The sequence below is a fragment of the Balaenoptera physalus genome, assembly GCF_965194825.1.
Source record: "Balaenoptera physalus genome assembly, chromosome: 5".
Taxonomy (NCBI): domain Eukaryota; kingdom Metazoa; phylum Chordata; class Mammalia; order Artiodactyla; family Balaenopteridae; genus Balaenoptera; species Balaenoptera physalus.
The window spans coordinates 47844400-47860081 of record NC_138884.1 but is presented as its reverse complement, the minus strand read 5'-3'; the positions used below and the strand labels follow the sequence as shown (position 1 = coordinate 47860081).

General features: G+C 40.7%; 1 protein-coding gene across 1 annotated transcript in view; it reads right to left on the bottom strand.

The window, feature by feature from the left end:
• Positions 1–15337, bottom strand: part of LOC309661544 (uncharacterized protein) — a 102647-nt gene extending 87310 nt beyond the window's left edge. Inside the window, exons 1-3 of the mRNA XM_082463285.1 lie at positions 11045–15337; positions 5285–5456; positions 3426–3576 (exon numbers count right to left, since the gene is read on the bottom strand). Coding sequence (XP_082319411.1) covers positions 3542–3576; positions 5285–5456; positions 11045–11167 — 330 coding nt within the window. The 5' untranslated portion in view covers positions 11168–15337 and the 3' untranslated portion in view covers positions 3426–3541. The remainder of the gene's footprint in view (positions 1–3425; positions 3577–5284; positions 5457–11044) is intronic.
• Positions 15338–15682: the final 345 nt, after the last annotated feature.

The following is a 15682-nucleotide window of genomic DNA, read 5'->3' as shown; positions in this document are numbered from 1 at the left end:
CAGGCTCAGTAGTTGTGGCTCACGGGCCTAGTCGCTCCGCAGCATGTGGGATCTTCCCAGACCAGGGCTCGAACCCGTGTCCCCTGCATTGGCAGGCAGATTCTCAACCACTGCGCCACCAGGGAAGCCCTCTGTTCCCCTTCTTATTCCCACTATTTCACCAGTTTTGTTAGGATTCTTGCCCAAGGCAAGCAGCAAGGCAAACTCCTATTTCAATTGTCCCCCAAAATGGAAACATCCGTGTAGGGGTCCCTTGTTTCATTTCTAGGCCTTCTATTGGAGGAGATAGGTTTCTGGAAACATTTTCTGCACGTAATCACTACAATTCATGGTCATGAGTCACTCTTGGTTTTACACTTTAGTAAGGTATATTGCTTTACTTGTAATATTAGGTTGAACCATATGAAGTGGCCTCTTTTGTAGGGCAAAAAGTGGTGAAACATTGGCAATTTCATGATTTAATCTAACACTTTAATAGATTTTTGTGGTCTAGTCTATGAAACATGTATAATATTGTCTATATGGTTCCAAATAACTGACTTACAAAAGAATTTCTGACCAGTATTGCTATACTAACTTGTAAGATGCTTCAGAGCAGCTATAGTGTTTTATGCATGTTTGTATCCCTTACAGTACTCACCATAATACCTTACACACTGAGCACCTCAATAAATCTTGAGCAAAAGGAGGATGTGGCTGTTTATATCTATACCTTGTTCCTCAAAGGATATAAGGTCTCAATTTAGAGGCTAGAACTCATCCTAATAAGGACTGATGATAACCAAAAATTATATACAATAATTTCAAAAGAAATTTTAAAAAGGAGAGATTGACATGGAACTAAACATTTAGAAAGCTTTTAGTTATAATCAGTTCAAAATTCCAAGCTACTCTATCTACACAGGATGGCCTGTCAAACACCTCTACTCACTTTACTGTCCCAAGCTCTAGGGTAACCAAATTAGACTGAAATTCCCTTGTCTGTTTCCCTAGGGTTGTGGCCAATCTGGACCAACTGCCAGGTCTCAAGAAATGAAAGACAAAGGTGGAAGACATCATTCATTCAGATTTAATTAACTCACAAAGAACTTACAAAACACTGGAAGATAGGTGGATGGATTCAAAATGCATGGATAGGTAGAAGTACAGATGAATGGTGGATAGATGGAGAGAGAGGAAAGAAATGGATAATATGCTCACATGAGGAGTAAGATGATGAATGGAAAAATATTATACATGTCTCATTCTCTGTATACATGTATACACACTGTTGTCTCCAATCTGCACAGAGATTTCTTTAAAAATAAGAAGTATTATGTATGGTATCCATTTGCCTAGCTGAAGTACCTATGTTAAAGCATTCCTGCCTTAGCAAAGTCCAATTCTGTTGAGCACATTCTCCTGCTAAGAAACAGGCTGAGCCCTGATGATTACTAAATAAGAACATAATTAATTATTTCTTCAACTGAATAGTCCTGAATTCTACCACAAATCAATCAGTTCTTCTAGCCTAAGAAGCTCTGACTCTATTTTAGCTCAATGAAAACAAAATCAATGAAGACCAATTACAGCCCATCTCGTTAGAGTATGCAAATGGTGTGCCATACAAATTCCCAGCCATTGCCTCCAGAGCCTCAGAGGAGGCTGGGGAAGCCAACGGTGGGCTGCTGCTGGCCCCTAGCTACTCAGGCCACACAGTACAGCTATACCTGAAGTCTGTAAGTGGGAGACCAAGGGTAAGCATCCTTCATTTGTTCCTTTAACAAATAAGTATTCATAGCAAGTCATCAGGGTACAGGGAGCAAGTCTAAGCAGATACCCCAACATTCAAGGGTATGGATCTATATTCTAGTATAACGGCATTCTGCATATGAAAGCTGATGTCCTTATAATTCATAAGCTTGCAACCTGATTATGCAATGCCCCAAAATTTCTAAGCGAGGATAACATATATGTCACAAAGGACCAGGCAAGCCTCAGGGACAGACACAGCGTTGATAAGAACAGAGTATGGAAGGGATGTAAGAGAAGGCTACCTTGCTCCCCAGGATTTCCTTGACACCCACCACAACCCAGCCACAGGGCTGACATTTCTACCATTGTTATCACTCTTAGGGCTAACGCTTTGCACCTTAGAGAGCTCCTATTAAAATACAAAGGCACCAGATGGAAAGAGTAGGTCACTAAGCTACTGTTTCCTATATTTCCGGTATTTCTTCACCAAATCTCCTTTCTTTCCAAATCATATTTATTTACCATATTTCACTGAATCTAAAATGCTCTGATGTTGATCTTTCTTGATTCGACCACAGGTGTCACCTGAAGGTTTACACCACTCTGAGTGCACTGCCTGACCTGGTCCACAGGCATCATAAGATGACACCAATTGTGTAATGTATCATGATTTCAGAGAGGTTAAAAAAATTGGGGGGAAATGTGAATCTTCAGAATCTATGAAATAACGTGATTTTTTTCCCTAAATCAATTTTTACTTAATAAGTTGCTTTAAAAAGAAAAAAACTTTGTTTTCACGGCCTTAGAAAACTGGTATCACTAACATAAATAAAATGGAAATGTGTAGACAAATACAATGATAATTTTAAAAATAATTTTAAATTGGAGGTAATATAATTAATCAAGGTGTACAGTTTTTACTTACTCTCCTGTCTAGTGTATATATTATAATCAATACAAAAATAAGATGCTCCCTGGTGGTCTAGTGGTTAGGATTCGGCGCTCTCAATACAAAAAAAAAAAAAAAGTCTAAGAAATAATTTACCTCCCACGGCTTTTAGCCTGAAGACCATACTTGCTTTGTCAAAAGGGGAGATTAGCAATTGTTAAAAGATAAACTTTGTTAAAAGTTTGTTAAAACCACCAAAATGAAACTTTCCCCTTGCCTTAATTAGAAAGATTTGAGAAGAAATTGAAAAGGGAATACTTTTCACTCTATGCGATTCAATGTTATATAGTGTCACATTCATATGCCACTTAAAATGTTCTCCCTTGTACCATTAGTCCTACACGCCACTCGTTAAGGGACACTGAGGAACCGCCATTAACCCCTCTAGAAAGAGTTATCAGTGTTAATAAACTGTCAGTTTGGAAAGCCAAGTAGAGGATTCTAGATAATGGGACAAAGGAGAGGGAAGTTTTGACAAGTATGTGGGGAAGAAGAAGCCCAAGACGTGAAGGGCCATCACAGAGACACCAGTCCAAGGGAAAATACTGATGTGAGTGAGGAGAAGGGTACTGAACTGGCAGAGAGGGGCAATTTAAATGCCCTGGGCATCTGGGAAAGAGATGTTCTAGGATGTGTCCATGGAAAAAAGGGACAATTAACGAGTAATTGGGAGGAATAAGAAGCAAATCTTGCCAGTTTAGCAATTTCGGCATCATACCAGAATTCCCATTGAAATAGGTACCTGTTTATCGATGACTCTTGTCAGATCATTGCTCTTCCACTGAATCAAGGAACAGAGGGTGCTATGACAACACAAGAAAGCAGTGCAGTCAGCCCTCTGTATCCCAAGTTCCACATTCACAGATTCAGCCAACCGTGGATCCAAAAATATTCTGGAAAAAAAAACAAAAAATTCCAGAAAGGTCCAAAAAACGAAACTTGAATATGCCATACATCGGCAACTATTTACATGACATTTACATTGTACTAGTATTACAAGTAATCTAGAGATGACAAAGTATACAGAAGGATGTGCACAGGTTGTATGCAAATACACCATTTCATACAAGGGACTTGAGCATCCACAGATTTTGGTGTCTAAGGTGGGGGGTCCTGGAACAAATCCCCCTCAGTTACCCAGGGACCACTGCATATGCTTAAGGACCATGGATTATTATGCTAAGGATTTGTGGGAAAAGGAGCCCTCCATTCTGGTACATAATACTGTTAGTTTAGGGTTTTTTTTGGTCTGGCTCTCGTAATACCAGTATATCCCAACTCTCTCATACTCTCCTCTGGAAAATAAGAACAATTAGCCAGAATGGTTTTCACGATAATCCTTCTTATACATTAGCTGTCTCTTTTCTAAACAAAACAACCCACTTCCTTTAACCTGAGATATGGCTACTGAGATATCCATCACTTAAGATGCAAAGGCTGGGTGTTCCAAGTCAGTGTGACCTGGAAGCTGGTACTCTTAACCAAAATGATGTCAGAGTGGAGAATTTAACCATTTACCCCCACCATTGGTTTTTCTCACTTATTTCTTATTCCGTTCATCATTTTGTGTTTCTTTCCTTGAACCTTTTCATCTTTTAATATACAGTGACCAAGATTGGTAATTATATTCTAAATAATGGTTGATCAATGCCAAGTGTATCCTTGCCCTTTTCATGTCATACTCCTGCTAATACATCTCTCAGTCGTGTTCCCTTTTTTAAATAATAGCATTACAGATTGCTGACTCATACTCAATTTATGGTCCACAATACTTCAGCCAATTCTTTTAGTATCCTTGGATGCAAATCACCAGGATCTGCACATTTAGATACAGATCTCACTTATTTAAATGATCTTCCTCCAAGTCTTCTTTTTCACTTTTCATTCCCCTAAAGTGTGCATTACCTATTTCCAGAGCCCCATTCACTTGATCATGCGGAAAGGTCTTTTAAAAAGACATTGAATGCCCCGTGGCCCTTTGATGTCATCATTGAGTCACTTACTTTCCTATCTAATTAAAGAACAACACTCTGCTTTAGTCTTTTGCTCCTGATGGAGTTAAAAAAAAAAAAAAAAAGAATGTTCTATTTCAATTTTGGAAGCTGCATTTCATTTCCTGCTTTAGTAATTCTTACCTTACTTCTACGAACCTCTCTACAGGTATTTGTCCTTGAAGGTTCAGCTTTCTCTAAAATTTTTTTCTGTTTCGGAAGCTTCTGTAATGCTTTGATAAATCAATTAGATTTTTTTTAATCTTCCCAACTCTTTTAGACATGTATGTAAACCTGCTCTCCCTCTCGTCCTTGACAAAGTTCTGACAATGTATTTTACAAAATGTTTAATTAGTTGAAATAGAGATGAAAGGAAGGAGCCCAAGTAAGCAGAAAGTTTCTTAAGAAAACATGCTGTTGCTGGGATTTTTTTCAACACTGAAATAGACATGGTCACTTTATTTTAAATATTTTCTTCCTTTAAATCCTCAGTACTTCACTTTTCTAAAATATCTCCAAGAAAGATATTCCACATAGCTCCGTTTACCCGATCCAAAATTTGTCCTTGACACTCTTTTTTTCTGCTCTTAAACTAAATTTCTTTACTTACCATCTGAGCACATTTCCTCCGATAATGTCCACAGCACAGTAGGAATGAAAACTACATTGTTACTATTCTTAATATTGTTACCATGGCTGTTAGCCTCGAGCTCTAACCCTCCTCCTTCCTTGAGGGAATGTAAGCTGCCGAGAAGTGTTACCCTTGTCCTACAGGAAACCACCTGAAGAGAAAAACAAGAGCCCACCAGAACTGGTTAGAACCGGACAAATCCAAGATGGCGGACGACCTGCCCTTCAGGAGACCCTGAGCCTCATTATATGCTCTTTGTAATACATTAGCATGCTAAGTGACACGCCCACCAGCGCCATGACTGCTGACAATTACCATGACAATAACCAGAAGAGGCCATACAAGGACTGAAGCGGAGTGTTTGCCTCAGTTCTGAGCAAACCACACAGCTGTTTCAGATAAGACATGAATATTCCTTCCTCTCGGGAAAACCGCAGTGGGGTGGGGATGGTGGTGTGCTGAATTGGGCGATTGGGATTGACATGTATACACTGATGTGTATAAAATTGATGACTGATTTAAAAAATTGAAAAATTTAAAAAAAAAAGGGCTGAAACTTAAAAAAAAAAAAAAAATTCCTCCGTCTCTTTACTCAATTCCCTCCCTTTTATCTCGACCCTCCTATATGTATATATGGTGTCTCAGCCCGAGTAGCGTTGAGAATTTGATTTGCAAACTATGTTACCGCTTCTCTGTTCTCTGGCCGTTGAATAAAACTTGTGCTGTTCAGCATTGGTTTTGCTATTGGCTGTGCGAATCCAAACGAAAAACAACCTTCCGCACCAAGGCAGGCAGCTTGGGCCAGGCTAGGGCCCAAGTGGGGGGGTCCTTTCGACCAATTCAGTAACAATATAATCCCAAATTCTATTTATTAATGTTCTGTGACAACTTCTCAACACTCACACTGCCAATACGTTAGTTCACACCACCCAGATAACTGCAGTGGCCCCTGATTATTGGCCTGCTGCCATCCTTATCCCACCTATGGTCTATTCTCCATACAGTAGCAGAGGCATCTTTTAAAATATAAATCCATCATGTTGATTGATCCTTTGCTCTTAGTTTTCCAGCGGCATCCCTTCACACCCAAAATAAAATCCAAACTCTTCATCATGGCCTAGAAAGCCTTCCATCATCTGACCCCTGACCACCCTCCTTCCTGCTCATTTTGGTACCAGGGCCTTTGCACTTACTGTCCCCTGCCTGGAACACTCTTTCCCTTCACATCATTTTCTGCTTAAACAATAGCCCTTATTACATTCATCTTGACCTGCTTTATTTTTCTTCATTCCAATGACCACTACCTGACATCATATTTATTATATGTGCGTATGTGTGTTTAACATGTCACCTTACTAGAATGTAAGTTTTGTGTAGGCAGGAATTTTGTTCATTTTGTTCTTTGCTGTATTTCTAGCAACTAAAACAGTACCTGGCATACATAGAGCAAGTACTCAAAAATAATTTGGGGATGGTTAATGATGAAATAATTTCTGACCTTTTTACCTGGTAATTTATCACATTCCTTCAGACACACAAATTAAACACCATGATGAGAGCATATTGCTTAGAACTCATGTCTTTGCTCCTATCAGAAATTTCATACAAAAGAAAAGTATTTGACTTTATAATGATAATGCAGCTTGAAAATGTCTATTGTGGAACACTATTCTGAGTCATTCATTGCAGTCTCTCTGGGGAAAATAATTTGCAATTTATCCACAGAGGAAAATTTTGCTTTGCCCACTGCTCTTTGCAAAGGTCAAATGGGACAGCATTGATTAGGGTACAGAGTGGGGAAAAATGCTGAGGACATAGTCATTCTGGGGTGAATTATGAAATCTAGGAAAGCGTGAGAAGCATGCAAAGTACTGAAAAGAAGGCTAGAGTAAGGATGCTACTGGGAGAACGTGTTCCTTCTCTTGTGTCCGTGTCCACAGCTGTATCTTCCAGGGAATGAAAAGCTCAAAGCATAATCACCATGTGAATTTCATTTATCATTGTGTCTATTCCGGAATCAAAACTACTTTGCCAAATCAGAAAATCTCTATTATGTTTCCCAATGTTCACCACTATTTGAAACCAAGATGTGATCTCTTTAGCAATTATTCGTTCCTGCTTTCCACCCTTCAGTTAAGAAATGGTCAACAAATACTTACACACTTGCTATGTCCATAGTCCTGGGAAATACCATCAACAGAGGTGGGAGGCAGATGGTGAGGGGGTTGAAAGATGTGGTTCCTGACCTCATAGAGATTACAAGCCATAAATAAGTAAATAAATAAATAAAACAAAATAGAGATTACAAGCCATTGTGTTCATCAATTAGGCTCCAAGCACTACTGCTCTATGGTGATCTCGTTAAAAAGAGACTTGATTATGATCCAAGCATCTAGGCATGGCTAAAGGGTCTGGAGAAAAACAATCTGGGTACTTATTTCGTCACAGCCACTGGAGAAGCCATGGTTTTCCAAGTGTATTACAAAATAAACAGCTCCATGAAATTCATCATTATTAAATATGCTTGTCTGTGAGTGAAAATTGGAGTTGTTAATTATTTCTTAATGAGATTTTAATGGGTATGGGTTTTTTAAAATAGTTTTAAAGGACGGGGACTGCTTTTTCCAATGATATTTAAATTGTCTTTTCTCTCTAAACCTATTTGGTGTTAGCAAAGTGCCGAACTCCAAATAATTCAGGTTTGTGTTAGAGTTCACTGAAATCAGTCATGGGATCAAGATAAGATAACAGTGTGTGTTCTAAGTTTCCAAAGGCTCGCGTGCCATTCTTTGCATACACATGCAAAAACAAGCTTAAAGGAGAAGAGAAAACTGAAGCCTTCCCAATTTTCCACCGTGTAAACCACCGTGGATGGATTTGCTCAACATTCATCCCAACCTGTGTCTACCATGCCTTCCTGCACTGCCAAAGCTGAAAAGACAAAAACTCCATTTCCCTGACTCGTTTGAAGATTAATTTGGGCAAGAATTGGATTCCAACCTGAGTCAAGTAGGGAGGGAGATACTCATTTTGCTGGTTCAGATTTATCAGAAGATCAGGGCTCCAGAGCCAACAATGATGGAGCCAGCTTCCTGACCCCTAGATTTTGGCCCAGGTGATGTGTTTCTGAACTGACAGTCGAGGTGGTGGCACCCTGACCCCAGACTCACAGCTAAGGTAACATGACCCCAGAACTAACAGCGGACCAACTTCCCGATTGTGCTGAAGTCTTTGTTCCTTTGCCGGGCCCGTGTGCATTGTCCTTTTGATAGCAGCTCCCGAAGGACCAGCTAGTGCCTGCTCCTCCAATCCTTCCCATGATTTTGTAAGCACACTTACTCCCTGTGTGAAATTTCCTTCTGCTTAAAATAGCTGAAGAGGTTTCTCTGACATCCAACCAAGCCCTGACTGATAGAGCCCCTTACCATAACTCCACCCAGGAATTAACTCAGCCAAAAGCACATAGCCTTGCTTTTTCCACCTGTCGATAGAAAACGTTCTCTGAGTCTTATCTAAACACTACTTTGTGTGGCATTTTAAGGATTTTTTTCTTTTATACTACTTTAATGACTCTTAAAAAAGAACATAAAATCCCTTTTATGTCTCCTTGCCCTCTCTCCTCCTCCGTTTTTAGTCCGCCTCCATTTCCTGGGTCATGGTAAGCTCCTTGAAGTGGATCTGTTAATGCAAGGGTAATAAAAACAAGACGTGCCTTGAAAACGTCGGAAAGGGGCTGGGTGGGGCCGGATGGAACGGAGAAACTCCATTTTTACTTCAGTAAGAATTATTTGTTTAAAAACTTTGCACCTGAGAAACATGAAAATCTAGGATTCCATACTTCGTTTTAAAACAGAACACTAAAGATAATGTAGTCAAGCCTTCCAAAGCTGAAAAAGAGAGGCATTTAGTTCTTCTTCGTAGTTTTTAAATCAAACAGCACCTTCCAGCATGTGGAGCAAAATCATTAATAATAATAATAATAATTGTTCCCACTTGGTGAGTGTGTATGCTGTGCAAGACTCTATGCTAGATCAATGATTACTTCCAAACCTCGTATCAGCCCGAGACATCATTTCCTTTCTATTGATGAAAAACTGAGGCACAGAGAGAATAAGGAAATTGTCCAGGGTTTTAACTCTGTTTAACTCTAAAAACAATAATCCTTCCAGTACATTCATTCCATCCATCACTGAATAAATCTCTTTTGAACGCCACAAATTGGCCGTGCTTCCCAGGGGGCCACACCCTCCATGCGCTAACGTGGGAGATGCAGCTGTGGACAGGTCAGACACAGCACACTCACTTCTTGAAACAAAAGTGGCCAGTCGTGCCACTGCCACTGCTCAGGAAGCTGCGTGTGACCAGCTCTCAAAGCATCAGGGACCATCTCTTTTGAAGACCACCTTGCTTTGGTTCTGACCTTTTCAGTGTTGCTCTTCCTGCCTGAGTTTGCAGCCCATCACTGCTACTTATCAGCTACGTAACCTTGGGCAAGCTATTTAAACTCTCTGAGCCTCGATTTCTTCATCCTTCAAGTGAGCATAATAAAACTGCCTACCTTATGGGGTTATCGTAAGGATCAAATAGAAGATTGTAAATAACGCACTTAGAAGAGCGCTGGCACATAGTAACACTCAATTTGTGTTAGCTGTGATTGTTGTTTTCATTGCTGCTATGATTTCTGTAGCACCACGCAACATTAGAAGTACACAGAGTACTTACTATTGACTAGAGTATGAGAAAACCTTAGGGTATGCTCTTCTCAGAATGAGAAGGCCACAGGAGCAGATTGGAGCTCATTCATTTCGATCTGAGTTGCTTTAAAGCTTAGTTTGAAGACACAGTCAGTCCCTGATTCCCAGATCTGAGGGTTACCACAGTTTGCTTTGATAGTCCGCACTGACTTCTATCTCCCCAAACCAGAAGTACATTCCATTGGCCCCTGAAAAATTAAGTCCCTTTGAAATAGACTCTGTTATATTACCTAAATCTCAACTGCAGGACTGAAGGAATTTTCCCCCCAACTCCTGGGCATGCTGCCCTCCAACAACCCTCAGCTCTCAGCCCTTGGGAATTGCCCTCAAGCTGGCTGAATGCAACCACCTCAACCAAAGTCTTACCCTCTTCCCAGGGTCAACCTGCATTCGATGACAGGTTGAGGCAGGGACATGAAAATCCAGCCTCCAAGCCCCAACTGGGGTCAACTCCAAAGGTCTGTTGCAGACGTGGAGCTCGCCGTGGGGTCAGCCACATCACCACCCAAGTCCTCCTTCTGTCCAATCCCTCCCCAACAGGTGATGATCCCAAGAGCTTGCCCTAATAAACTCCTCGCATGCTAACCTCTGATTTAAAGTCATCTTTCCAGGAATCCAACCTGCAACATCCCTTCTGTAGATTTAAGTTCCACATTTGCTGCATGTCAAAACTGCTCTCTTCACAGACACCCATCTCAACTCGACACAGTGGGCACCCCCCAGCTTCTGTACTTCCCCATCAGCAGCATGGCCTTATATCCCAGGAGTTCTGTCCCTCTTAGGTACGCTCTATCGTTGAAGCACTTCCGGTCTGCTTACAAACCTAGTGTAAGAATTTTAGCATCATGACTCTATCAGCTTCTGCCTTATAGCTTTTTTTTTTTTCATTACTCTTCCATGAGGTAGAATATGTTCAAAGAGTATTCGTCCCAAAACCTTACTCTGGGCTCGGTGAGGGGCTGGGCTCATGAAGCCTGGCGCCTACCTCTCCTAGGGCGGAGTCCTCTCCCACGTGGCTCTCCAGCACTTTAGACACATTGACGTCTGTCAGCCCCGCTGAAACCCAGCTGCCGACACAGCTGATGCTCACGTCGCTTGCCCAGTCCATGGGCTTCACCGTCAACTGCTTAATGGTGTTTACTGGTAGGAGGTGAGCATAAATATTCACCTTCTAAGCAGAGAATAGTCTCATTCAACCCAGTCTGTAGCTGTATTTTTTTTTTTTTTTTTTTTGGCCGCGCCGGGTCTTTGTTGCGGCATGCAGGCTCCTCTCTAGTTGTAGTGCGCGGGCTCTCTCTTTGGGCTCTCTCATTGAAGCACGCGAGCTCAGTAGTTGTGGCGCGCAGGCTTAGTTGCCCCGCGGCATGTGGGATCTTAGTTCCCCAACCAGGGATCAAACCCGCGTCCCCTGCCTTGGAAGGCGGATTCTTTACCACTGGACCACCAGGGAAGTCCCTGTAGCTGTAATTTTAAAAAGACTGAATTCCTAGTTCCCTTTGAAACCAAATGAATCATCTTAGTGGCAGAATTCAACCATGTGAGGGTGAATTCAGCACATTTACTATCTGGCCTGTGTACAGTTTCCAGTTTCCCAATAAGGAGGATATGACATAAATTTGCTTTGCTGGCCAAGGTAGGTACTTCAAAGTGTCTCTCTTCTCCTTGAGCACAAACCTGGCCTTCGTTGTATCTGCTTCCTGCTCTCATATCTGCTAGACACTTGAGGAGGATTCATCTTTGACCCTAAGATGACTTTCCCTGGCACGGAAAGTCAGTGGAACCGCTGCACTAAGAGCAGAGCAGAGCACCCTGGGTGGTGTGGGTTTGCACAGGTGAGGCTGTTCCCACTGTCGGTCACATGTATGTGCTGCGCTGACAGCTATCTACAGGGTCTGCCTTCTACTTCCCATCCCGGTGGTCAGCAGAGGAGAGCAGACAGCCATTGGAGGAGAGAATAATCTATATCCCAGAGGAGTCCCAGGAAGAAACTTATTAGTTCTGATGAAATCCCGGATCAGCTGGCTTGTCACACAGGTCAAACTTTAATCCTAAGGAATTTATCAAATGGATACTTTATGCTTTCAGCTAGAAAACTGTTCTCAGAATTACAGTGCATATCAATGAAAGGATGATTTTAGTTCAGGAAGAAAAAAAGATTGTATACAATGATAAGAGAAAGAAGTACCAAGTGTTATTTCCTCATGGCAAGTGAATGAGATGGCTGCCCTACTATTAACAACGACAATGTTCATAGCTACTATTTATTGGGAACTAACTATGTACCAGGAATTGAGCTAAATTTCTTACATTACCTTATTTAATCATAATGACTAAACTATCTTGAAGGAATTGTGCCCCTGTTCACAAATAAGATGGAGGTTTGCAGGGATTGAGTTGATTGCCCCAGGTTACACAACTAGAAAGCCGTGGGGAAAGGGCTTCCGATAAAGGACTGTCTGACTCTGCCCTTAGGCTCTCCTCATTGGCCATCGGCCATTTTTCACACCTTCAAAAACCAGGATAAACATCCTGCACTCAGCCGTGCTTTCTCCTCCTTCTAATAGTAACTATAATCTGTGCCAGGGCCTGCCCATCCTCTGACTCCTCCTGTCTGAAGACCCTCACCCCGCCAACCTGGCTTCTCTGCAGGTAGGATGCCTATCAGACCAAGCTCACAGTGCCCTTCCCTCAAATTCAAGACCACTTCAATTCGGACACACTTCTCAGAGGTTACAGGTGTGTTTCCTCAGGATGCTACTCACCTGATATTAGAGACAAATACATAAAAGTTCCCAACTTATTTCCATCTTCAAAGTTTTCAATAAAGCCCACTAAAGCTTTTAAGAATGCCTAAGTCTCATCTTGAATTGAGCACAAACTCTTTCTTACTCAAGGACTTTACTGGCCCATTTTTATCTTCTCAGTAAACACTGAGTTATTTGCATGGCATTTCTGAGCTATAAGTACTTTATTTCTAATTAGAAGAGGACTATCTGAGCACAGACCACCTCTATTCCGAGGGGACCATTCCCTCCTTGGACGCTCGCAGCCTGTGTACGTGCTCCTTCGGCACTTGGTTTGCACAGGTGTGACTGCCGCTATCTGGACACATGACTCCAGCTCCTCCAGGTAGAAGGCTCATTGAGAGCAGATTTGTTTTGCTAATCATCTGTCCTTAGAAGTCCTTTACATAGGGATTGCTCAAAAAATTGTTGTTGAGTTGAATTTTACCTTTCTCTAATCCAGAAACAAAGTCCAGAGAAAACCCGTTCTCTAGCTTCACCAACTCATCCAGGTTTGCCAGACTTTCCTGGGTTTGGCATTGAAGGTTATATGTCCTAGGAACTCCCTTGGTTTTAGGCAAACCGGGATGGCTGGTCACCCTATCATCCTCTCTGACATATGTACATCTACTTAAATGTCATTCCTCCCGCCAGCCGGAGGGAACACTCCGAGGAAAGAACAAAATTATCATACAAACACATCTGGGCTTTTCCAAAAAACATAAAATGGAACCTAACATAGGTGTAGCCCCATAATTAGCTACAAGATAAACTTTAAAAGAAAACATGATTTTAGCCCTAAAGATACTTATTTTCTACTTCTTTTAAAGAAATAATTATATGTATTATATCATAACTATTGAAGATACAATAGTTGGGTATTTTAGTTGAGGATGAAATATTGAGGGTGTAGTTGAGGGAGAAATGATGGCAGAAAGAAGACCCTCAACGTATACTGTCATCTCTTTGAACACCAATGTGATGTGAACTAAATGACACCTGTGTAATTTTAGCAGCATACTCTGCACATGGTTAAAAAAAATCAATTTTTCTTAAGAGCCAAAGGGTTAAGGAGAGGTCGCAGGCACAATTCGAGAGCCTAAAAGCCAGATATTATTTTTGAGAGACTATAATAGCCTGGTGATCAGTTCAAGAAAATCACAGTCATTCAAGATGATGTCTTACATGTACTGGCTTCTCTGTAAAATGAATTTACCTTTTCATTATTATTTACTGAGTGAGCCAGTATTTCATTTGTATGGATTTTATCCAGCAACTAGTGGGGAGAAAACACAGAAAATCTAATAAAAAGATGAAGCTGCTGTACAATATTTTGAGTCTGTGTCCTGCCTTTTGAGGTCACGTTTCTGTCTTTTTTATGATGTTCGTTTTAGAAAATGAAAAAAATGTGTACATACGCAGGTATGCGTTTTATGTATTACAGTTGACAGCAAATTCAACCTGACAAGTATAGAGACATACTTATCAGGAATGACAGCAATAGAATAGTGGCAAAAATAAAATCACAACGTCACAAGCGTTTATCATTTGAGTAATAATGTAGAATCTTGTCTGCCTGGTATAAGCATTTCAGTTCTACCATTTCAGGATGGGTGATGGGATATATTACAGTTAGATTTGGCATGTGGTGCCATTCTTCATAAAAAGTTGAACCTCTAGAAAACATGTTCGTTAGCAAGTCATCTCCTCTTGAAAGGGACCTTCACTAAACCCCCAACCTTTCCATTTCTCACCACCTACTGCTAATTCCTGTGTGATAGGGAGCTTCCCAATCAAACATCTTGTTTATAAGATCATTGCATTGTGCTGCCATCCAGGTCAGAGTTCACTAAAAAGTATTTTAATATAAAAATCTCTTATGCAATGATTTTTCATCCTGTGCACCCCAAGAGGCTACAGTGTCGCTATAAAGTTCTATTACTCTATCTTGGATTTTCCCAATTAATAGATACTAAAAATATAGCTACTGGAAGCAACCCAAGTGTCCAACATCAGATGAATGAATAAGCAAAATGTGGTATATACATACAGTGGAATATTATACAGTCCTAAAAAGGAAGAAAATTATGACATATGCTGCAACATGGATGAAACTTGAAGACATTATGCTAAGTGAAATAAACCAGTCTCAAAAAGACAAATATCATAAGATTCCACTTATACAAGGTACTTAGAATAGTCATATTCATAGAGACAAAAAGTAGAATGGTGATTACAAGGAGCTGAGGGGATGGAGGAATGAGGAGTATTGCTTAATGAGTATAGAATTTCAGTTTTACAAGATGAAAAAAAAAGTTCTGGAGATGGATGGTGGTGATGGCTGCACAATATTATGAATGTATTTAATACCATGGAACTGTACACTTCAAAAAGGTTAAGATGCTAAATTTTATGTTATGTGTACTTTAGCACAATTTAAAAATTGGAAAAATATATGTATATAGCTACCATCATATAAGGTTTTTGTTGTTGTCGTTGTTTGAGGGTTTTTTTGGTTTTGTTTGCTTGTTTGTTTGGTTTTTTTTTGGCTGCACCATGCGGCATGCGGGATGCAGGATCTTAGTTACCAGACCAGGGATCAAACCCATGCCCCCTGCAGTGGAAGCATGTAGTCTTAACCAGTGGACCACCAGGGAAGTCGCATATAAGGGTTCTTAAACTTTTTAACACAGCAGAGACCTCATACAGAAAAAAGTCAGAACCACAAGCTTGGTGGGAAAAGTATGGGTGGGAAACATAGAAGCTGAGTTTTATCCTCTCTCAGGCACTAACTAGGTTTTGGAACCTAAGCAAGTCATCTGTCATCTCTATGCCGCAGT